The following is a 24044-nucleotide window of genomic DNA, read 5'->3' as shown; positions in this document are numbered from 1 at the left end:
ACCAGATTCACCTGATATATTCATCGGATATTGGGTCCACTTGAAAAATAGGCATTACAGAGCAGGCATCATAGGGCAAAATATGGCAGAATTATCTCAGATAAACCATGTATAGTGCATGCACGTCACTACATGCATATTAGTTGGACCATTTATTCGGGCGGGGGAGGGCACCTGGTACTTTTGAAACGGCTTGAAAAAATATTCTTATTTCTGATTTGTAGAAAAAATAACCACTTACATGTATTATGTCAGTTGAAAACAAACATGAGGTAAAAGAAAAAATGTTTCTCTCCCCACCCCCACCCACAACCATCACCATCGTGGAAAATTAAATTGTTTGTTCCTAATTATTCCCATGAAAGTGAAAACGAACAGTGCAGGTCTACATTGTACATTTAGAGGCACATGCATTTCATTTGATACGACGTTAATAATTCTAATTAATGAGCGGGTGTACTTCAGCAGCAGAGGGGGCGAATCGGACATTTTGTCCAATCGTTATTTTGCTTAATTATTACTTTCTGCAACTCAACGATCTAGTGTCGTCAGCGCCTGGTAAAAAAAAAACGACGACGTCGTTGGGGGATCGTCGCGTCGTCATTTGGTTTAATTAACACCTTCTGCGCGTCGATCCCCAGCGTCGTCAGCGTCCGGTAAGCACATCGACGACCGCGTCGATGTCATCGCCCCCCCTGCTGCTAAGAAGTTATTTACAATGAAAATTATTTACAACTAACCGAATATTTGGTCAAGTCCGATACGATATCGTGTGCGAGGATCATGTAAATTTATCGTTACGAATCCATGTGGGGTCGACTGAGCATGACTAAAAAAGTTTCGAAAAACATTGAAGTCCATGTCACCGCCGCACCATGTCTGCCAAATATTTCGTAGCGTGTGTGTATCAACGCCGTTGAATACAGCAAGAATATTACAGTTATCTCTGATTACTTTTGGAATCTGAGTATACCGTTGAGTGACATATATCACGTCAGTGTTTTTATGCCTGCCTCTGGAAAATATCCTAGCTGGGTTTTTTTGATTGTCTAACATAACATCATCGTACACGACTAGATTGTTAACGTCGCCATCAATATCATCAATACCTGGTGCATCATTGATATCCGTAATAAACTCAATAACATTTTTTTTAGCGATCGCTGATGCATTCTCGTTGAAATCTTTCAACACCTCGTAGCATCGTTGATCATCCACGCTAGGAGCAACCAAATACAACTTATCCCACTTCATCCATCTCATTATTAAATTGAGTAACAATTGCGTCTTGCCGGATCCGGATGGTCCGATGATAATCATCCGGATCGAGTTTGGTAACGCTGCAACATGCTTAACTGGTTCTCTTGTTTTAGTCGCCGAAAAATCAATTATATTCATATTTCTATACATAAATTATGGATCTATATTGTGTGAAGTGTAGAGTACGTACTGGCACAACTGATATGACAACCGCTACAACAAGAAATAACAGATCGGCCCTTACTGGCAAGTGTGTACAATGCGGTACAAAGAAATTTAGATTTATTTCTATTAGACCCGGAGATGTTTTAAAAAAAAGCGAGGAGGTGACATCGCAGCCAAATTGGCAAAACTCCCCGGAACACCGTGGGCAAAGTATCCAGGAGAAAAACACCTCCCAGGATATAACTACTGTGGCCCCGGAACACGATTAGATATTAGACTCGATGATCAAAATCAGCCCAAACCCGGTGAGTATCCAATAAACGCTATCGATAAGGCGTGTCATGCTCATGATGTTGCTTACAAAAGTAGCGATCTGCAACAGCGTCATATCGCGGATGTAAAATTAATTCACGCATTAAATGCTATTCCTGACAAATCCGTCAAAGAAAAATTGGCCTCATGGTTGGTAAAATCGGCTATGAAAGGTAAATTAATGATTGGAAGCGGAGCTTCTGGCGCTGGTAATTGAAAACGATAGCGTTTATAATAACAACATGGAATCCATCTATTATTCTCCGAGAGGATACTGGAAGGGGAAGGCCGCAATTGGTAAGCTTGCAAGCGCTGCAAAGGTAACAAAGACCACTGCGGCTAATTGGTTATCCAAACAGGCTATATGGCAAATCTATCTACCACCGCCTAAACAAATCAACTTCTCGCGCTTTGATGTCAGCGTACCTAATGAAGTTCATCAGGCTGATATACTATTTTTGCCGCATGACAACGGTTACAAATACGCGCTAACCGTAGTTGATGTTGCGAGTCGATACAAACAAGCGGAGCCGTTAAAAACAAAGTCGGCAACTGAAGTAGCCGCTGCGTTTGAAAGAATTTATCGAAGAGGTCCTCTGCGCTGGCCAAATCTATTACAAGTTGATCCCGGTAGTGAATTTCGCGGCGCTGTTTTATCAACGCTGAAACATCATAGCGTCGCGATACGACGAGGTCATACTGCGCTACATCGTGATCAGGCAATTGTTGAACGATTCAATCGGACTCTCGCTGAACGGTTATTTGGATATCAATACGCGAAGGAATTCATCCAAGAAAAACGATCTCGTGAATGGGTTAAAAGGTTGCCAGGTGTAATTGCAGCGTTAAATAACGAGATTACCCGAGCAATCAACATGAAGCCCAGCGACGCGATTAAATACGAGTATATACCCGGAAAATCAAAAATAAATAGCGTTTCCAAGCCGATTCTTGGCGATGTCACTGTTAGATATCTATATGAACCAGGAGAGCTTGAAGGCGGTAAAAAAAGAGCTACTGATCCTATTTGGAGTGTTACCACACATAACATATCAACGATAACACGATCAACTGGTAGACCACCGATCTACAGACTGGATTCAACTGCTCCTCAGCGCGGATTTACACGCGAGCAACTACAAGTGATACCTAACGATACTCAATTGCCCCCACGTGGTCTTAACTAGCGCCGTTGCGTCTATTGCACTCAAGACAGGCCAACCTCACATTGTTTTTGACATGACCGAGACTGTTATCGATCCTATCCACGGTAAATTGGCGAGTGTCTTTATCCGAATAACGCCAACTCATTATACAATTGCAACTTGCGCAGTGATTATTCTGTTGTTGTCGTAGCGAGATTATTAATTCGGCATCAATATCAAAACGCCGCTGTTTTTTTTTATCCTGTTGGCGGTAACCCGAGAGTTTTCTATCAATGACGCTTGCATCGATGGTGACTTTGTCGCCGGCTTCGTCAGTGACTCCGTCACCGGCTCCGTCAATAACAATTCTTCGAAGCTGATTTATCCTTCGTACTCTGGACACTGCAAGATAGACTAGATTCGACCATTCGATGCGATTATCAACTATCCAAACAATTGTGTCCGTGATGGTTAGTCCCTGCGAGGAATGTATTGTTGTTGCGTATCCTAGCGTCCACGGGGATTTATCAGCACGTAGCGCGTCCTCGACGACGCTGATATCAACGAGCACAATATCATTCAGCACGAGAATTTGTTTTTTTGTCCCCGACGCTGTCGGGCCTGGAATTTCAACTTCAATGTTCTGCCGCCGTGTGTCCGCGGGTCTATAACATAACGGCACTGGACGCGTTGGAAACTTTTCCTTATGCAACGTAAGCAACTTCCGCTGAAGTGTGTCTCTGACTATCTTTCTACTCGCTACAATCAAATCGTTTGGTCTCCATGTTTCCCAGAATTCATTTAACGGCGTTTCCGGAATCACCTCGCGGATTATTTCACATTGAATTCTATCCGGCTGTAATCTGATTAATTTCTTAACCCCGCGCAGTTGTTCATCAAGTGCTCGATAATCAGTATCGGTTTCTTCATAATAGTCCACAAAACCCTTTAACCAATCATGTGGACCCTCGCCGACAAATGGTGGTGGTTGGCCATGGTCCCCACACATGATTACCGCTGTATTCGCGCGCAGCAACCACTCAAGAAACATTTGTAAAGTATCTAACGAAACAGTACATATCTCATCCCAGATGATAATGTCGGGAATAAATTTTTCACCCATTCGATCAGGAGTCCACTCACCGCCGCTGTATCGAAAAAAGCTGTGATAAGTAACGGCGTCAACATTTCGTTGTTTTATCTCTCGCGCTAGTCTATGAGTCGGTGTAAGCACGATTATACTTGCCCGCGTTCGAAATAATTCAATTGCCCGAGTCGTCTTTCCTGACCCGCCACAGCCGCTTAAATAAACTGTTTTATATCTACAAATTGGATCAGAACACGGTGGTGCATTAGACCATTCTGATAAATTATCACCGCGTAAGTAATTGTTTTCAACAGTGACATTTGCTGACGGGGAATAATCGCGTCGTATTTCATTTTTAATTCTCCATATACCCCAACTCTCGTCCGGACTAGTAAACTCGGCTAAGTTTCCCTTATACGCTACGTCTATATAAAACGAATCAACGGCTACTCTAACCGCGGTGTCGGGGAATCTATTTATCATCGAGAATAAATTGATAGCGGCGTAACCCAGCATAGACGCCCTCAAATGTGGATATGCCGGGCTGTCTCCATCGGCGTAAGTAACAACTGTACCCAACTTTGTTCCATTGGACAAGAATGCTGTTTTGCAGTTCACGTATTTATTTTTTGCCACTGCGTCCTTGATTACGAAATCATATTCTGCGTCATCTATAATCAGCCGTGAGCAATATCGTTTGTAGTCGCAGTTTTTTCCACCTTGTGTGAACTTACCGATTATTCTTCTACCGAGATCTTTTGCCTCGCAGTTTCGTTGGTTGAATATCTTTTTGGACCATTCGATGATATATTCCTCGTCGGCATCAATGTTTTTTCTGGACTCGTCAATTATGCTATCTAGACGCTCCGGTTCTGGTAACCAGACTTCAGTCTGTGCCCGGTATGATATAATCGCGTCACTGACAATCAACGAAACTAGCATGCTACAATCAATCATATACCGTAGCAGCGCTATTGGCAGCCACTTCTTTTCAGCCATGTGTCTACCGATCCAAATATAGCAACAGCGATGGAGTCCTGCCGCGAATTCAAATGATACTATGCGAGCGAATCCGGTTAAATCAAAATCAGGCAGTGGTCCATTAATAGCAACACGAGTCATTTCATGACTGGGGTGTCCAAATCGTCTAAAGTACTCGGCGGCGGATCCATACCCGAGAAAACTCGCTGGATAACAGGCAACCATATCAACCGAGATCATAGCGTCGCGGTTGTATTCAGTGTTCCATAATCCACCGTGATAATACTCCAAACAACTGGATTGTACATCTGGTAAAAATTCCTTGCGCGTTGGTCTCCACGCATTTTTCCTTGCTGCAACATGAGCCGCAACCGATGGAATCGTAAAACAATTTGTTAGCAGTTGTTCATCATGCTCCTCAAATTCTATGGCGGTTTTTTTCATCCTGTTGTGAAATGCTTCAGTGCGATATAATTCACCGTTTGGTCTTACAAACTGATCAAAGGTATCCGCATCGTTTTCAGCGCTGCGAAGTAACCACACTGATACAGGGTCGTTTTTACACAAGTAGGCAATAGCATCAAATAGTTTCCTCTCCGCGAGAAAACCGTCCTTGGAGAATTGTTCTCCCAGGAATTCTTCGGGTATATACTTTACTGTTCTATTCCGTGGAAATATTGTGATCACGGGCGTCCATGCGTGTTCGTTATGATCGATAATTTTGATTGGGGCTCCCTTTGATTTGTACTTTGATTCGTGTAATACTTCACCGGTTATCGTTGTAACGGTTATTGGAAATCTCAGCGATGTTTCTAATCTCGCTATGTCGCTGATGGTCGCTCCACGCTCTTTTACGGTTAGTTCCCACTGGTTGATTTTGCTACGTCGTAAATCAGTCAATTTGTTTCCTCGACACGCATTTGTAAAATGCTCTATTATTCGTTCTGCTACACAATTTATCCCCGTTGACTGTTTCATCGGTTTCAGTTTTCCGATATCAGGTTTCTTATTTAACGGGTATATTCCATAAACAACTGCTGTTTCAGGATACGCTCGTTCATAGTATGGTCTGTCAATTCCGGTTAACAACCCCGGCTTGGAGTCGCGGCTGACAGTGACTGTTTTCTTGTCGCTGAGAACAGGTTCAAATTTATCACGTATGATCCAATCGCCTGATTCCACCCGGACAATAAATTTTACTCTGAAGAAATATCTTTTACCGTCAAGTTGTGATATTATCATTGCTGCGCGGTTGTCGTTCATGGTAGCATCAACAATGCCATCAATTCGAAATGTTGACCAACTGTGAGATGCGCCATCACGCTTGAATTCATTAATACAATTGCGTATTTTACTCAACAGGGTTTTATCGTTTATTAACGCTTTTGGTGTGTCCTTGAGGACTCTATCGAGATTGAATTTAATATTTTTCCGGGGCTTAATTGCTGCTAATCTCTCGAACTCATCCATATAATTAAAACAAGTATTTAAATGAAAGAATATAGTATAATGAATCACTGCAAATGGTTGATGATTGGGTCGACAACCCCGTGTAATAAATCATGCAGAGGTGAATTCTGCGGGTATCATTTACAAAGCGTTCGTAATGGTTCTCTTGGCCCCCTCCCGTGCTTGGTTTGCCACGTCGGTGTAAGAGGAAAATCGCAGTTGTGTATCAATTGTGGCGGAAAGCGATACAGGGAACTAAAACGCTATTATGACAAGCGAATTAAAAACGCCGTCATTGACCCCACCGCCGACTTCGTCATCAAAACCCCCCAAGACTACATTGAAAGGTTTATAATTAAACCAAATAATGAATTAGACAAGTAGTATTATTATACAAATGGACCAAGAATTTCAGCCGCATCCCGTGCTCGTTAATTACGAGGCATCTCGCGACGGCATTGTTAGAAACCGCAAACTGAAGAAGCCGGTTGGTACCGTAAGTAATCAGGGGTATCTGATGTTTGGTGCCGGAAAGAAGAAGTACCATGTTCATAGGGCGGTATTTGAGGTATTCAACGGATTAATCGAAAATGGACTTGTGATTGATCATATTAATAATAATAAGACTGATAATTCTCTTATAAACTTGCAAGCTGTCTCGCAGAGTCAAAATACCAAAAAAGGCCAAACCGGTAAATACCCAAAGAAAGCAAAACCCGTAAAGTCATTTGATACAACAACTCACGAGGAAAAAATATTTCAGTCGATGAATGAAGCCAGTAGATACTTTGACATTTGTATCGCCTCAATACGAAAAGTAGCAGAACGAGTATATCAAACAGCAATCTCAAAAAAGACCGGGCATAGAATTCGATTTTCATATATAGATACGAAGTCACCGGCGCCTATGGCGCTGACGAAGTCGCCATGACAATAAATTGTCCATTCCGGAAGAAAACAAAGTATTCAGTATTGTTGAACACCTCGGAATTGATACACGGGGTTTTCATTTTTTTTTATTTAAAAACAAGATGTTTTATAAGAATAATGAATATCGAAGACATCAATAATATATTAGCCGAGATTTCAAAATTAAAAAATCAAGGAATTGAATTATCTGATGGTCTCGACAGTGAAAAAATATTATCCGATTATGAGATTATTAACGAACAGTCGAAACGGGGGCGTTTTACCCTGGCCCGCGAGTATTTTTTTATAAAACGATTACAACATACGATTAATGAAAACTTGTACCACAATGACGCAAATGCATTCATTGGACTATTCACTGCCGTTGAAATAATACGAAAAAAACTCGGACGTGTTTATGAACGACGCCGGGAGATTTCTAGCAAGATCAAAAACATTAGAAGGATTATAGACGAAAACTCGGGCGAGAAATTAGAAATTGCTTCGCAATTGCAATAATGGTAGGCGAATCACTTACTACTCGGCTAGCCAGAGAGCGGCTAGCAGCGCTTAAAAAGTTCATACCGTTACGAGACAGGGTCCGAGAACAACTTCAAACGCGGCAGCAAATGCAAACTGATTTTGCTGTTGGAAGCGAACAGCTCTTTGCCCCGGTAACTAAAGCGACCAAAGATGTTACGGCGGCAACTGTGCCCGTCCTCGATGCGCTTGAAAAGATAGCGGCTCAGACCGAACAAACAAAAAGGTCTTTAGAAACACTTCCTGCAAAAATAGCGGCTGCTACAACACGGAGGCCACCACCACTCGCTATAACCGAACCACAAGAACCTTATGTTACAATGGCCGATGAAGAAGAACTAGGCGCCACCGCAAGAGAACCAGAAGAAGAAATACCAGAAGAAGAAATACCAGAAGAAGAAATACCAGAAGAAGAAATACCAGAAGAAGAAATACCGGAAGAAAAAGAGAGGAATATACCCCGTATTGTACTCAAGAAGAGCACAATAGATCAAATTAGAGGCTTCAGCAACAGGGAAGAATTAATTAATTTTGCTGCCAACAATTTTGCTAAGAGCATACGAGATAAGAAGCATATCAATAGCGGTTACGAGAAAAATATAAAATCGTTAAAGGACTGGGCAAGAATAGTGTATTTAGCGAGTAAACATAAAGAAGCATTACCACATCGTGGTGATCCCGATTACGACGCATTCCACAAGGAAGTTAAGAGTATAACACCAAAAAAAGGAAAAGGATACCCTGTTGGTAAAGAATCCTACGGCGTTACCTGCCCTAATAGTGTTCTCAGTGATATATCACGGCTGGAAGTACTAATCGGAGGAAAACGAGCCGGAAATAACTCTCCGGAAATAATCAATGAAGCCGCTGATATTTGCAAGCGGTTATTTGCAGGCGGTATTATGGACATTAATGCATATCGAACGCTCATAGACGAGCTCGTGGATGATTAATTGGAAAACTGGTGTTTTTATAATAAAGATGATCATACACTACAACCACGATAAACCAGTACTCGTCTACGTGGTAAACTCGCGATTGCCTGTTTACCGCGCGTACTATGGAGACGGTCTCGGTAGCACCATTGCGGGGTTATTTACAAGAATGGCTCCAAAAGTAGCGCCGTTAGCCAAACAATTAGGAATGAAGGCTATTGATGTTATTCGTGATAAGGGAATTAGTGCTATTGGAGATGTTGCCGGAAGGGCGTTTTCTGCCGCACGAGACAAACTAATGTCATTGGTGAAATCCAGGAGAAAAAAACAGAAACCACCGGTAATGCCATCAACGACAGTGATGCCTGCAAATGTCAGTAAAGTAATAAATAACGCCGTGGAAGAAAAACTAGAGTCGTTGGCGACGACTCAGTCGTTGGCGACGAAGCCATCAATGGCTGAGCCATCCGCCGATGCGGCAACCAACGCGCTCATGAACGCGATAGCGGGGAGTGGTTTAAATTCAAAGAATTTACGACGAAAAAATCGCAATTGAAAACATCAACATGATAAATAATAGAATGTTTGCGCGTACCGCTGATCCCGCGTTTGATATGGACGCCCCAGTGCGCAGGGATGATTCTGTCCGTGATTATCAATATTATTCTTATTATGCAGCGCAACCTGACCTACGATCGCGAATTGAACTTCAAGTCCAAGATACCAGTAAATACTTTCTGCCGTGTGAAGCGTTTATCGAAATTGAGGGAGAACTCGTGACAAATGCTGCCGATAATGCACCATACGCAGATGACCATCGTGTTCGAGTTGGTTTTGTCAATAACGGTATCATGGCGTTATTTGAGAGTGCCAGATATCTTATTGACGGGCGAGAAATTGAATCAATAGAACGCGAGGTTGATGTTGCAACGACGATAATTGGGCTAGCTAGATACTCGGATGATTATACAAGATCGGCGGGCCCATCTATGATGTTTGCGAAGGACGCCGCCGATAATGCTGATCACATTCAGTACATCAACGTGCTGACACCACGAAATACCGCAGCTGACCAGGATGAAGCAGCTAACCCAGACCGCAGAGCAAAACCAGGTGACAATTTCACTGTTATAAAAAGCACCAACAATGATTTCAATCTAGGATTCGCAACACGAGTAGGAATGTTGCAAGGACCACGCCGAAAGTTTTCATGCGCGATTCCACTCCATCACATATTTGGATTCTGCAGAAATGTCAGAAAAGTTATCTATGGGGCTAAGCATACAATCGCGCTGACGCGAAGGGGCGATGATAACAATGCAATATGGCGTGCTGCTGGTGTCGCCGCCGGTAAAGTCATTTTAACTAAAATGGCATTGTGGATGCCGGTGCTGACTCCATCAGTTACCACGGAAGCACGATTGTTAGCATTTATGGAACAGGGAGGGAAATCGCTGTTGAGTTGGCTAGCGGTAACAACTGATGCTAAAGAGGATAACGTCGCCGATACGTTTACATGGCACCTGGCGTCAAAACAGGGTGTTTCAGCCCCGCGTCATATATTCACAGCGCTGCAGAATAGGAATCGATTGGGTAGTCAAGAACACAGCCATATGATATTTGATCAATTAGGAGTCAGGGATGTTTCGCTGAGAATAAACGGACAACAGGAACCATCCGAGGATATACAGCTTAATTACGGCGACAACCATATCGCACGTGTGTATCATCGATTGCTGTCATATATGGGTCGTGATCAAAACGTCGACACTGGTTTGCAAATATCACAACTTGATTTTAAAAACCTGTATCCGATTTATTACTTTTCGTTGGAACATCTTGATTTAACGAGACAATCCGTCGTTGATATACACTTCCGAGCTCGTATAGCCCCGGGTGGTGTTAATTATAGAGCGGTTGCTGTCATTCTCAGCGATAAATCAATGCTGCTAGAAGGTGTTGGTGGACGAATGAGAATCGTTGATGCGCCAGTGGAAAACATGTAATTGAAAACACAAACGCGTTTACAATAAAATGTCGTATAGTGTCGTCAGTGTAGAGTTGACTGATGGTCAAGTCAAGAAATTACGATCAAAGTCGGCTAAACAATGCGGGACCACAATAACGCTGCAGCCGTCGCAGATGGCAGGTGGTAATCATAAGATATCGTTGACGGCGCGTCAAATAAAACATTTCAATGATGCGATGAAGAATAAAAAGGGTGTTCAAATAGATTTTTCAGCCGCAGCAATTAAAAACATGGAAAAGACCGGTGGGATATTTCCGCTGTTAGCTGCGATTCCGGCATTGATTGCCGCGGCCGCACCAGCAGTGGCTAAGGCGGCGGCGTTGGGGGCCGTTGGTACCGCGGCGGGAATGGCACTGAAAAAGGCAACCGGGAAAGGCTATAAAAAAAAACGACCCGTGGCCGGAAAGGGTCTAAGACTACCGGGAACCCCGTATTCATGGTACTCGGGAAAGGGTCTAAGACTACCGGGAACCGTTTATTAACTCGGGAGTCTATGACTCCTGAGTCAATGACTCCTATGTCTAATTTTGATTTAATAGACGCCGCAAACGCGTTAGCGATAAAAAACTTCAGAGGTGTTTTTATGAGGGATCAATTACCGGCGGCCCCAAGGAATACTGAAACAGGCATAATTAACCTCGATGGGTCCTCCGGAGCGGGAACTCATTGGGTTGCGTACGCGATTGATCCGCGTGCGATCGTCTATTTTGATTCATACGGGTTAGCCCCGCCGAAAGAGTTCATGCGGTATATCAGGGCGTGTTCAGCCCGGGCGTGTTCAGCCCGGGCGTGTTCAGCCCGGGTTTTTTATTCCACGCTGCCAACACAGCAGTTAAGTGACCCACCGATATGTGGCCGTGAGGTATTGAACGTACTCGCGGAGATTTCATCATCGCGGAAACCACCTCATGTGGTTGTAAACGAATACACTAGTGGGAAATTTAGAGACAATTACATTAGATAATAATGATTGATATTTGGGGACGACCGGTTTCGGCGCTGAAAGAATCCACGGAAACGGTCGCCGCCGACATAAAAAAACTAATTGAGGATGAAATCGCTGATACGTTGAATCTAACAAGTGTTGACCCGGGCGAAATAGTTGTATTTCAAGACCGCCAGGGTAAATTGAAATCCGGTAATGTGTCACTGAATGACGTTTTAATACGACAGCGTGATGCCGCCGAGGACACTATCGCGCTGTATACCAGCGACGGACGACTCAAACCGGGTGAATCCATCTTGACGATAAATGGAAAAATAAGTACACTTGGCGACAATTATATAACCATGTCAAATTCGTTAAAGGGTTTACGTAGTGAAATTAAATTATATGAAGAACGGATCGTGTTGACGCTAACGCATTTCGACGATGTGCGACACACTGTCGAAAGATTTTTTCGGGGATCCACGACGGCAGACGAACCAAATCTTGCAAAAATAAAAAATGCTATTTCGGATCTTATGGAGATGTCGGCCAATTTACCCCCGTTGCGAAAAAATGTTAACAGGATCGATGACAACTTTGATAAATTCTTTGGTAAAAAAAATACCAAGCCGGATGAGATTACAATAACTATAAATGATATCACTGCGTATGGACAGGAAATAAAAACAATCAAAACTGATGTTGCAACAAACAAAAAGAGTGTAGACGCGCATGAACGGGAAATAGAAATAATCGGCGCTAATGTTGCAACGATCATAAATAATATGGACACGCATACACAGGAAATAGGAACAATCAAAACTGATATTGAAGCGAACAAAAAAAATATAGACGCGTATTGGCGGGGAATAGGATTAATCAAAACTGATGTTGCAGCGAACAAAAAAGGTATAGACGTGCATACATATGAAATAGGAACAATCAAACTTGATGTTGCAGCAAACAAAAAAAGTATGACCGAGAATACACGGGAAATAGAAACAATCAAAACTAATGTTGCAGCGAACAAGAATAATATAGACGCGCATTGGCAGGAAGTAGGAATAATCAGAACTGATGTTGAAGCGATTAAAGACGGGCTACCGAGAGTAGCAGAGCAATTCGAAAAAATAAAAACCCCTCATGAGAACATCATCAACACAGTATACACAATTCGGCATGGATCATTCGATTGGACTCCTACACAGAATACAGTAAATATCACCGCAACTGTTAAGGGTATTTATCGACTGACACTGGTTTCAATGATGCAGTTTAATATATTATCGTCGAGTTCATCCGGGTTTAACAATACAATATCAACAATTATAGACAAGAACGCAACTGAACAGTTTACAATTTATGCCGTTGATAGAAATCTAGCCGGGGCAAACATTACATGGTATGTGGAATTTGCAGCGAATCTAAGTAATTAAAAACACTAGCTCTTTTAAAATAAAAATGACCACCAAGGAAATTGAATCAGAGGTATCACCGACGTCACATCAATATCGATTCGATACCGCAAAAGAATTCTCCGCGAACTTAAAAACGCTTTCCGAACAATACCGTGCAAAAATAAAAAAATACCGCAGAAAAATAACCACCATCGACGCGGTCGTGTACTCAGTGTCGGGCATAGTAGCCGGTACCGGTGTTATTTTATCCACGGTAACCACGATAGCCCCGATCGCTGTTCCAATCGCTGTCTCCGCAATGACAACAGTTGCTGGAGTCGCCAACGCAATCACTAAAAAGATATCATCGTGTTTTCAGAAAAAACTCGACGAGTATACAGTAAAACATCAAATAGTATCCGACGCGTACTCGAAATTATCCGGGTTGATCTCATTATCGATTGATAATTTGTTCATATCCGATGTTGAATTCTCCACGATGGTCCAGTTGTATAGCTCCGCGATGTCAAAAATCGAGGATTTTCAACTGGAAGCCGGAACCACCTGGTTGTTGAAATTAGACACTAAAGAAAACGAATAATAATAATGTCGCTGAACCCCGAAGGGTCTCAATTACTTCAGCGGATCGCGGAGAACACCACTCCGGTACAAACAAGTATGATATCGATAACATCAACGAAACCCGAATTCAGTGTGAACTTCCCATCGCCGGTTCCAGTGAAGGAAATAGCGCTGGCAAAATTGCGAGTATATCACAGTTGGCCTAATATTCGAGCAGACGCATTTAACGGACAACAACCTAATAACTCGCTGGTTTTTGCATGGACAAATAAGCCCGATGGGACCCCAGACTGGAACGAGGTTACAATACCAACTGGGTCATACCAAATAGAACAAATCAATAAAGAATTTCAACGCAGGATAAAATCGATCACAGGAAAAGAATCAAAAATCGCTATTACGGTTCATGAACCGACGTTATCGTCAACGATTGAAATAAACACACCGGGGTATATGGTTGATATTTATAACAGTTCAATAAGAACCATACTAGGTTGGCCTGAGAATCCACCCGCGGACACCCCCCCCCCCATCAACTATCCTCAGACACGATAACGGAGATGGTGGTAGGCATATTGCTCCATACAACGTAAATATCGCATCGGTGATAGCGATTAATCTAGTGTGTGATGTTATCGAAGGGAGTTACCAGGTAAATACCAAGCAATCAAATCAAGCTCAACAGGGGTATATCCTTTATTCGTTTTCACCAACAGCCCCTCCGGGATTTTTGATCATTGAGAATCCGATTAATCCGGTCTATATGCGATGCCATGATCGGTTTTTAACGAGAATTAATTTCAGACTTACCGATCAGTCAAATAACCTAATTGATCTGCAAGAGGAGGAGTTAGTGATCACTCTGTTTGTAAGATCATAAAGATCTTCATTGTAAATAACTACTTAGCAGCAGAGGGGGCGATGACATCGACGCGGTCGTCGATGTGCTTACCGGACGCTGACGACGCTGGGGATCGACGCGCAGAAGGTGTTAATTAAACCAAATGACGACGCGACGATCCCCCAACGACGTCGTCGTTTTTTTTTTACCAGGCGCTGACGACACTAGATCGTTGAGTTGCAGAAAGTAATAATTAAGCAAAATAACGATTGGACAAAATGTCCGATTCGCCCCCTCTGCTGCTACTTCGGCTGACATGCGGGTAACAATCCCAATTACTGAATTAACGTTTGTTTCGACCTCTTTAACAAAATACATGCTAGCTTCAGAGGCTGACATGGGATAGGGCCAGAGAGTGCAATTGCCCCAGGACGCTATTTTGAAAATTAAATTTTATAGTATTTAACCTTCACCTTAATGCAATGGAGCAATTCTTCACAAAACATATTTAGGACGGTGGGGAGCAGGGAAAATAGCAATAACCATCAAACTTGTTCTCTATAGCAAAGTACGGGCGCCACTAAATAATATGCCTCCGAACTCTCGCGCCTCCTCTGTTTATCCATCATTAATCTTCATGGCTGTTACCAGGTGTCAAACTAATGTACAAATACAATAATGTGGTCCTGAGAAGAAGTAGGCACTCACATTTGGTATTTAATTATTGCGTTAGGCCCAATCTTATATTTTAAAGTATTTCAATTATCCGGTTGATTGCTCTGATGCATTATGTAATTGTGTCTCGTATCTGCAGCGCGATTGTCTCTTGCAGACAGTGGATATAATCAGGTCAACCCATCTCTCAGTAGAAGTGTGGACCGATAACGTAAATGCTCACTGCACATGCACAGAATGTGTCTCGGAAGTCAACGTTAATTAATAGTTCTTTCAATATCCCATAGTATGATAGGATTTAAAGTGTCCTTTCGTGTTTTGCGATTACGACATATGGTACGCTCTTTTTTTTCGGTGACAAGTCTCCTTTTTTTAGTTTGTCGTGATTCATGCCACATTATTGACATGCGCACATAAGCATGCACGTACGGACGGAGAAGATTTGAGGTAACGCGCTAATATTTTCAAGGCCACAAGCAACAATTGCACTGATCAAAGAAGTTGTGCGACCTCCATCGTACATATATCTGAAACAAATCTGTCAATAACTATAAATGCATAAAGAAGCTAGCCAACTCTCATAAAAGGATCTGCCACCACAAAATGTCAGAACGTTCACTTTTTCTGCGCTCTATACCATAATTTAGAGTTGGTTTTGGTTTGGGGGCCTTTAACGGGACATCAACACTTTTAAAGTTACAACGTGCAGTGGTGTGAATAGAACCCGCAACCTTATGGCCATAAATCCAGTGCCTTAAACCACCGAATTGGTGTGCCTCGCGTGTTCAGAATGATGGCGCATAACAATATAGCAAGACATAAAACGACAAAAAAATATAGTTATTCTGAAATTATTAATGAATTACTTCTTCTTGATAATATGCAATGGTAATTGTCGATGACGAGAGAGATTGGCAATGTTGCTTTCTTCCTGATCTACATCTTGGAATTCATTATCTCAAAGAAACATACCATCCGAACTAAGAAAAAATAACGAAATTCTGAGGAATAAAAACTTACATAAAATTGTATAATTAAATCAGTATAAGAATATATGATAAAATTGTGTCAATAGTATGGAAAATGAAGAAGATAGCGTATTATTCTAATTCATCTTTCTGCTCCTTTTGAGAAGTAATTGCATCAATGAAAATACTAACCTCTATCTCCGGTGTCTCTTCAATGTACTCAAAATTTAAATCTGCGTAATATATGTTCAGCTTTAGAAAGTTTTGACTGAAAAAAGAAAGAAAAGTAATATTTTCATTGTATTCACTTCCTAAAGTTTTCGACTTTCCTGATAAGATGATTAATTTCTTTTTGGCATCATGTTGGAGAATACATATCCAACCTCTATCTTATAATTTACGCCTCTTTACGGACGTGTACCATTCATTTAGTGACAAAATATTGTTTAATTTACAATCTAAATACACAAAGTACACCTGAGTTAGATCTATACTTGTATGGTACAAATGACAAGATAATTATAATCCCCAGGAGCATGTTGGTTAGTTGCAAGGAAAAAAAGTGCATGGACCTACCTCTGAGACCGTTGATCGGTATATCTTGTTTTGAAAGACTGGCACGTGGTATTGTCCCTTTCACACAAGCCTTCCAGTAAAACACCCTACGGAAAAGAATTGCAAAAATAGGCAGATAAGTCGTTGGACGTGACTTTAAGCAAATATGCGTGCTTTTTTATTTGTGTGCTTGGTACGAAATCTATGACTCAAACGTATTTAAATAAAATTCCCCTATTTACTTCATTGTTTCAGCCCTTACTTTAAATGTACCATACCATCATATTAAACTTATAATGTTCAAAGCGATGGAGGGGCATAAGCCCGTCATAAGCCCAAATGAAAATGGATTATTCAACGATTATATATATATATATATATATATATATATATATATATATATATATATATATATATATATATATATATATATATATATTTCCAGAAATATAAAATCTGCAGGTCCGGAACGACAATCTCATATCGCTCATATTATCAGCTATATATTGGTATTAAGATTTTCAGACCTTAATTCCTTTTGTCTAACTGGAAAAGGAACAACTGATGTAAACTTTGTCCTTCCTAAATGTTGGCCAAACCCATATGTAGAATATAAACTCAATGAAGGTACTAAAATGATTTTTTTTAAAATTACACGAATATATGTTTGGAGAGTGACCATTAAATTTTGCGGATTTTGTGCCCGCCCAGATACTTTCTAAAAAATTGTGTTTTGTAAAATAGGTTTTCTGATTCCACTGAATTCAAGATGGAATTTTACAGAGCAAAAGGAAGCCAATGCAAAACTAGATTTTTGGGAAAGGGAAATCCGTATACTAGAGGGTTTTACGTTCGTATATTCACGCGTAAATGTAGTGTGTTTGAAAATGTATTTCTTGTGTGGCTAAGAATCAAACTTCATTTTTTCTGTCGTTGTTTTGTATATTTGTAAAACCGATCGTTTCCATGTATACGTTATAGGATCGCTGACTGCATGCAAAAATTAGTTTACATCCAATATCAAAGAGCTGGACAACCTCGAAGAACTGTTTACCTCCGAAATTTAAGAATTGGACAACAGATGTGATTCGGTGAGCATATTTAATTTTCCGTTTAATACAAACACATTTAAAATTTAATGTTTACAAAGATTTCAATAATTTCAAATTACAAACAAGACAGATGTCAACATGTCTTAAGTACGTCATAGCAACCAGGTCCGTAGAGAACGATTACGGGCCCTGGGGTAAGAAGCACTCGGGCCTCTACTAGTTCTTGTTAAAAAATAATAATGTTTCTTTATAAAATTAAAAAGTGTTGTTCGGCCCGGGCCATCCTTACGGGTCCGAGCCCCGGGGATATATCCCCGGTTGCATCTTCCTCATGTCTGCTCTGATCGCAACAAACAGTAAAGGTGTAAAGTGTTTAAATTACGTTGTAAGACTCATAGCGTACACTTGCGTTCGCCGTACTGGACATCGTGAGGATAACATGACAAACAGTATAGTGTATCTCCATATGGTAGTGGTGTTTTACTTGCCAGCGATGACGCAGAGTGGCTAAGATCATCCAGTAATCATATTCCCTTAGATACCAAGTATTTTTAATTTTATCATTTTCGTTACCACAGTTATTAAAATACATGATCACAGTGACTAGTCAACGTTATACCATGCATTAAACATTTAAAAGTATTCGTTCCACCGTTTAAAGTGGCGATTTACTCACAATTGTCATTTAGCGCCGTTAATTTCAGTCAGCTTTAAAACTGGAAGTAGGGCAACTTTAATCGCCCCCCTCCCCAAGTAAAACTAAAAACATAGCCCCCAAAAATAGCAAGTAAAGTTAACGTGGGTTAAGAAATCATCACATCATTTGTGTGTGCGTGCGTGCATGCGCGCGCGTGTGTCTGTGTGCACGGGCGCGCGCGTTGGGGGTAGGTTTATCTCAGTAATTCAGAAATCAATGTTTAAAAAGCCCACAAAATAAAAAAGAGTTTAGAAAATAATGTAGGAATATATTGAATGTTTTCACTTACCCGTATCAGGGTCTATCGTCGTGACCTTGACCTTTATATATATATATATATATATATATATATATATATATATATATATATATATATATATATATATATATATATATATATATATTGGCGTTATTTTTCGTAAGGGTAGAAGCAAATAGAAAACAACAATAACAACAAAAAAGGTAAATCTGACGTACAGCAAACTCATCAGTTGGCCATTGTCTTGAGCCAGTCGATCTTGAATATTGCGCTTCGCTGGAACGAAAAAGAGATCAATATGCAGGGCTGGAAAATGTTGATATTTCTAACTTGTACAACGGACAAATAAATTTAACGTCCCCAGGAAAAGAAATATTCTCATGCAAAATCACCATTGTTTCTAACTATGAAACACACTTAACTTGAAGCCTTCCATCTTTTAATCAAAATTAGATCGTTAATGTATTGAATATATTTTTCAAGGTTTCAGTTTTAATATCAGCTTCACGTGATTTAATTCCTTTATAAAATGCAGTTGTTTAAATGTAGAGTTAATAAACAATAATGCATGAATAAACATAAATGCGAATAACACCCCACGTTTGGTTATAATGTTTTTACTTTATAATTATATTTTAATTTAGAGGTATGGACTTTGTTGTCTGAAATAAAGAATTCTTATTCTTATTCTTATAATATTAATCTTTTCTTCTTATTATTGTTACTATAATAATTATTATTATTATTATCATTATTGTTATTATTGTTGTTGTTGTTGTTGAGTTGTTGTTGTTGTTGGCTCTTGCTGTACCATTAACTTTCTGCTAATTCCTAACTTTTGTGTTTCTAAAACAAAAGAACGCAATGGAGTGTATAACATAACATATTTCGTTTTGTTACTCAGACTGAACTTAAAGCAGGGTGAAGACTTTGTTTACAAAATCCTCTTTATGTACGTCCACACTTGATCTATGTCGCAATTGCATTTCTGGAAAAGTATCGATTATGGAAAATTAAACTTTTTCGTAAACAAGGTCAGGTCTTGAACATATAATCAAGAAAACATCGTTATCTGACAGGTCAAAACTATTCCAACAATCATGGGCAAAGGTCAAGCACACAAAATCTCACCAATCCATCCTTAGTGTGTCATAAATTATATTGAAAAAAAGGAACTTCGTTTACGCTATGATTTTTATGAAGCCTGAAAAGATGTTGCTTTAAACTATGGTACTTCAAGGGCTTTTTGCAAGCTGAATATATGTAGCCAAAATGTTTGTCAACTTGTCGGCCTAATGTCATGCTTATACTTACTAAAAAATATACATCTCTTCTTACTACCAATGATACATCTCTAACTATGAACACGGGGTACATGTCTACCTACTAATAAAGATACGAGTCTAGTTACTGACAATGATACAACTATATTTACGAACAAGGATACAACTCTACTTACTAACAAGGATACTGCCCAACTAATAGCAAGGATACACCTCTACTTATAACAAATATAAACCTCTACTTACTAAAGGATACACCTCTACTTACTAACAAGGATGTACCTCTACTTACTAACAAGGTTGGCCATACCTCAATTCGTAAGTTTCACTTAATATACCTCTACTAACTAACAAGGATACACGTCTACTTACTAACACGTATACACCTCTACTTACTAAAGGATACACCTCTACTTACTAACAAGGATACCTCTCTACTTACGAACAAGGATACAGATCAAGTAATAGCAAGGATACACCTCTACTTATAACAAGGATAAACCTCCACTTACTAACAAGCTTGGCCATACCTCAATTCGTAAGTTTCACTTAATATACATCTACTTACTAACAAGGATACACGTCTACTTACTGACAAGGATACACGTCTACTTACTAAAAGGATACACGTCTACTTACTGACAAGGATACACGTCTACTTACTAACACGTATACACCTCTACTTAATAAAGGATACACCTCTACTTACTAACTAGGATACACCTCTACTTACTGACAAGGATACACGTCTACTTACTGACAAGGATACACGTCTACTTACTGACAAGGATACACGTCTACTTACTGACAAGGATACACGTCTACTTACTAACAAGGATACACGTCTACTTACTGACAAGGATACACGTCTACTTACTGACAAGGATACACGTCTACTTACTAACACGTATACACCTCTACTTAATAAAGGATACATCTCTACTTACTAACTAGGATACACCTCTATTTACTAACAAGGATACACTTCTACTTATAACAAGAATCCGCCTCTACTTACTAACAAGGATACATATCTATTTACTAACAAGGATACATCTCTACTTACAGAGAATGAAACAACTCTACTTACTTACAAGGCTACATATCTACTTACTAATAAGGATACACCTATACTTACTAAGAAGGACACACATCTACTTACTAACAAGGATACATATCTACTTACTAATAAGGATACACCTATACTTACTAAGAAGGATACACCTCTATTTACAAAGCTCTACTTATTAACAATGATTTATCTCTACTTACTAACAAGAATACGTATCTACTTAATAACAAGGATACGTCTCTACTTACTAACAAGATTACAGTTCTACTTGCTAACAAGAATACAGCTCTACTTACTAACAAGGATACAGTTCTACTTGCTAACAAGAATACAGCTCTACTTACTAACAAGGATAAAGTTCTACTTACTAACAAGAATACAGCTCTACTTACTAACAAAGATACAGCTATACTGACAAAGAAGGATACAACTCTATGTGCTAACAATGATAAATCTCTACTTACAAAGAAAGATACAATTCTACTTACTAAAAGAATACAACCATACTTACTAACAAGAATACATATATACTTACTAGCAAGGATACAGCTCTGCTTACTAACAAGGATACATCTCTACTTACTAACAAGGATACAGCTCTACTTGCTAACAAGAATACAGCTCTGCAAAATGGATACACCTCTACTTACTAACACGGATTGTAGCAATTGCATACTTGTTCTTTCCCCTCAAATTCACTATTGAGCATGTCCCTACATCTTATTTCTGAAGGAAAATAAAACCCAGATTTATAATCAAAATGTAAATCACTCTTAAATAATATCCACGAGAACGGTTCACCAATTTAGTCTCCTGACACAAAAATTTGTCGTAGGTCAATTCGTCAGTTTCACTTAATATAACACAATCTCTGTTCTTATCAATGTCCTATTAGGAACTATTAATTTGATGCATTTTGATAACCACACATTTACAGTTGCATATATTTGCTTTTCATAAGCATATAATTTCGCCATCATCTTATAAAACATGAAAATATGGTCCTTTGCCTCTGAATTATCAGCGATACCATTGGAAGGTATTCTAGTTTTCTCCTCAGTCGCCAACTGTAATCTCCTTTTACTGGCATCATTCGGCTATATTAGAGACCGACCATTTAAATTTCGTAGATAACGAAGGGGAGCCATGAGACTTACGTGAAAAAATTACCGTGAGAAACATTCGAGAAATATTCTTTGGCTGATTTGTAGAACATAATTTTGAAAAGATAATTGATATTAAACTTGTTGAAAAAAATCAGCTAACATAACAAAATATCCTGATCTGAAAGAAATGTCTAGCCCATCCTCCTTCGCTCTTCATCAGGACAATTAAATTGTTTCTCACTTAGCTTGTTATCTTTTTAATAATTCACAAAACGCTTTTATGTACAGTGTTGTTTTTTCCTGACAGACTTTTGCACTTGGAAACGCATGGTGAAGACCGATATAGTATATAAATATTGAAGTTGCTATATAATGGATACGAAATAATGTCTTTCGTAAATACTGTTACTAAGATGATATAACATCTTCGTAAATACTGTCACTGAGATGAAATAAGGTCTTTGTAAATACTGTCAATGAGATGAAATGATATCCTCGTAAATATTGTAATCGATATGAAATTATATCGTAAATATTTCACTGAGATGAAATTATGTCTTCGTAAATACTGCCACTGAGATGAAATTATATCTTCGTAAATACTGTCAGTGAGATAAAATTAAATCTTCGTAAATAATGTGATTGAGATTAAATTATATCTTCGTAAATACTTCCCTGAGATGAAATTATATCGACGTAAGTACTTCAATGAGATTAAATTATATTTTCGTAAATACTGCCAGAGATGAATTATATCTTCGCAAATACTATCACTGAGATTAAATTATATCTTTGTAAATACTTCACTACGATGTAATTATATCTTCGTAAATACTTCACTGAGATGAAATTATATCTTCTTAAATACTTCACTGAGATTACATTATATCTTCCTAAATATTGTCACTGAGATGAAAGTAAATCTTCGTAAATACTGCCACTGAGATGAATTATATTTTCGCAAATACTATCACCGAGATTAAATTATATCTTCGTAAATACTTCACTGAGATATCAATTACGTGATCATTTCATTCCAATAGTCATTTAGTCACAGAAGTGTAGAGCTCTAAAACTTTGCACAGATGACGAAATAGATCTTTCAATATCGTTCGTAACTTCACTCAAGCCAAAAACAAAGAAATAAAAAATCGATACTAACTTATAGATTTTAAAAATGATAGAAGATAAAATTATAGGGCATACTAAGGAACACAAATATATGTGTGCAAGTGAAATAGCGTTCTTAAAAAAAAAAACTAACACAAATATGGTTGTTTTGCTGAATTTTGATTCACATGGGATTTCTGAAAAATGTATCCCCTGTAAGAGAATGGCTTAATATAACCGGCTGATAAGCTTAGCAGCGTTGTTTGATGATGGTGAAGGACATATTTTGACGGATACTCAGCATATGTCGACAGGTCAAGTATATGCATTGATAGCGGTCAATAGGTATATATATGAACAATACACCATACAAAGATGTACACATTTAAACATGTAAGAAATCATATATACAATATGATTAAGTGATCATGGTTGAGTATTTATCGATGTGTAAATTTTATCTAATCACTCACGATGTAAATAAAATCCGAAGCATCACGTGGCCTTTTACAGCCAGTAAAATTGTAGAAAAGGCAGTCAGTTCATAAAAAGAGAGAGTTGTTGTTGTTCTAGGGTTTAACGCCATTTTTCAGCACAAGATAGGCTATACATGGCGGCCAGTATAACTGGCGGAGGAAGAACCCTGGAAAACCCAACCCAGGGAAGAACCACCGACCCACGATATATGTATATGGATAGAATCGTCT

General features: G+C 39.4%; 1 protein-coding gene across 1 annotated transcript in view; it reads right to left on the bottom strand.

The window, feature by feature from the left end:
- The window catches only part of LOC149807498 (epithelial sodium channel subunit beta-like), a 71376-nt gene that overhangs the window by 3112 nt on the left and 44220 nt on the right, over nucleotides 1-24044 (bottom strand). The window contains exons 9-12 of the mRNA XM_089967256.1: nucleotides 21772-21847; nucleotides 18985-19042; nucleotides 16780-16865; nucleotides 16396-16471 (exon numbers count right to left, since the gene is read on the bottom strand). Of these exons, the coding sequence (XP_089823382.1) occupies nucleotides 16396-16471; nucleotides 16780-16865; nucleotides 18985-19042; nucleotides 21772-21847 (296 nt within the window). The remainder of the gene's footprint in view (nucleotides 1-16395; nucleotides 16472-16779; nucleotides 16866-18984; nucleotides 19043-21771; nucleotides 21848-24044) is intronic.

This window comes from Sinohyriopsis cumingii, chromosome 1 (genome assembly GCF_028554795.1).
Source record: "Sinohyriopsis cumingii isolate HCF-2022 chromosome 1, ASM2855479v2, whole genome shotgun sequence".
NCBI lineage: Eukaryota > Metazoa > Mollusca > Bivalvia > Unionida > Unionidae > Sinohyriopsis > Sinohyriopsis cumingii.
Note: the sequence above shows the minus strand (reverse complement) of the source record. Positions and strands in the feature narration are given on the sequence as shown.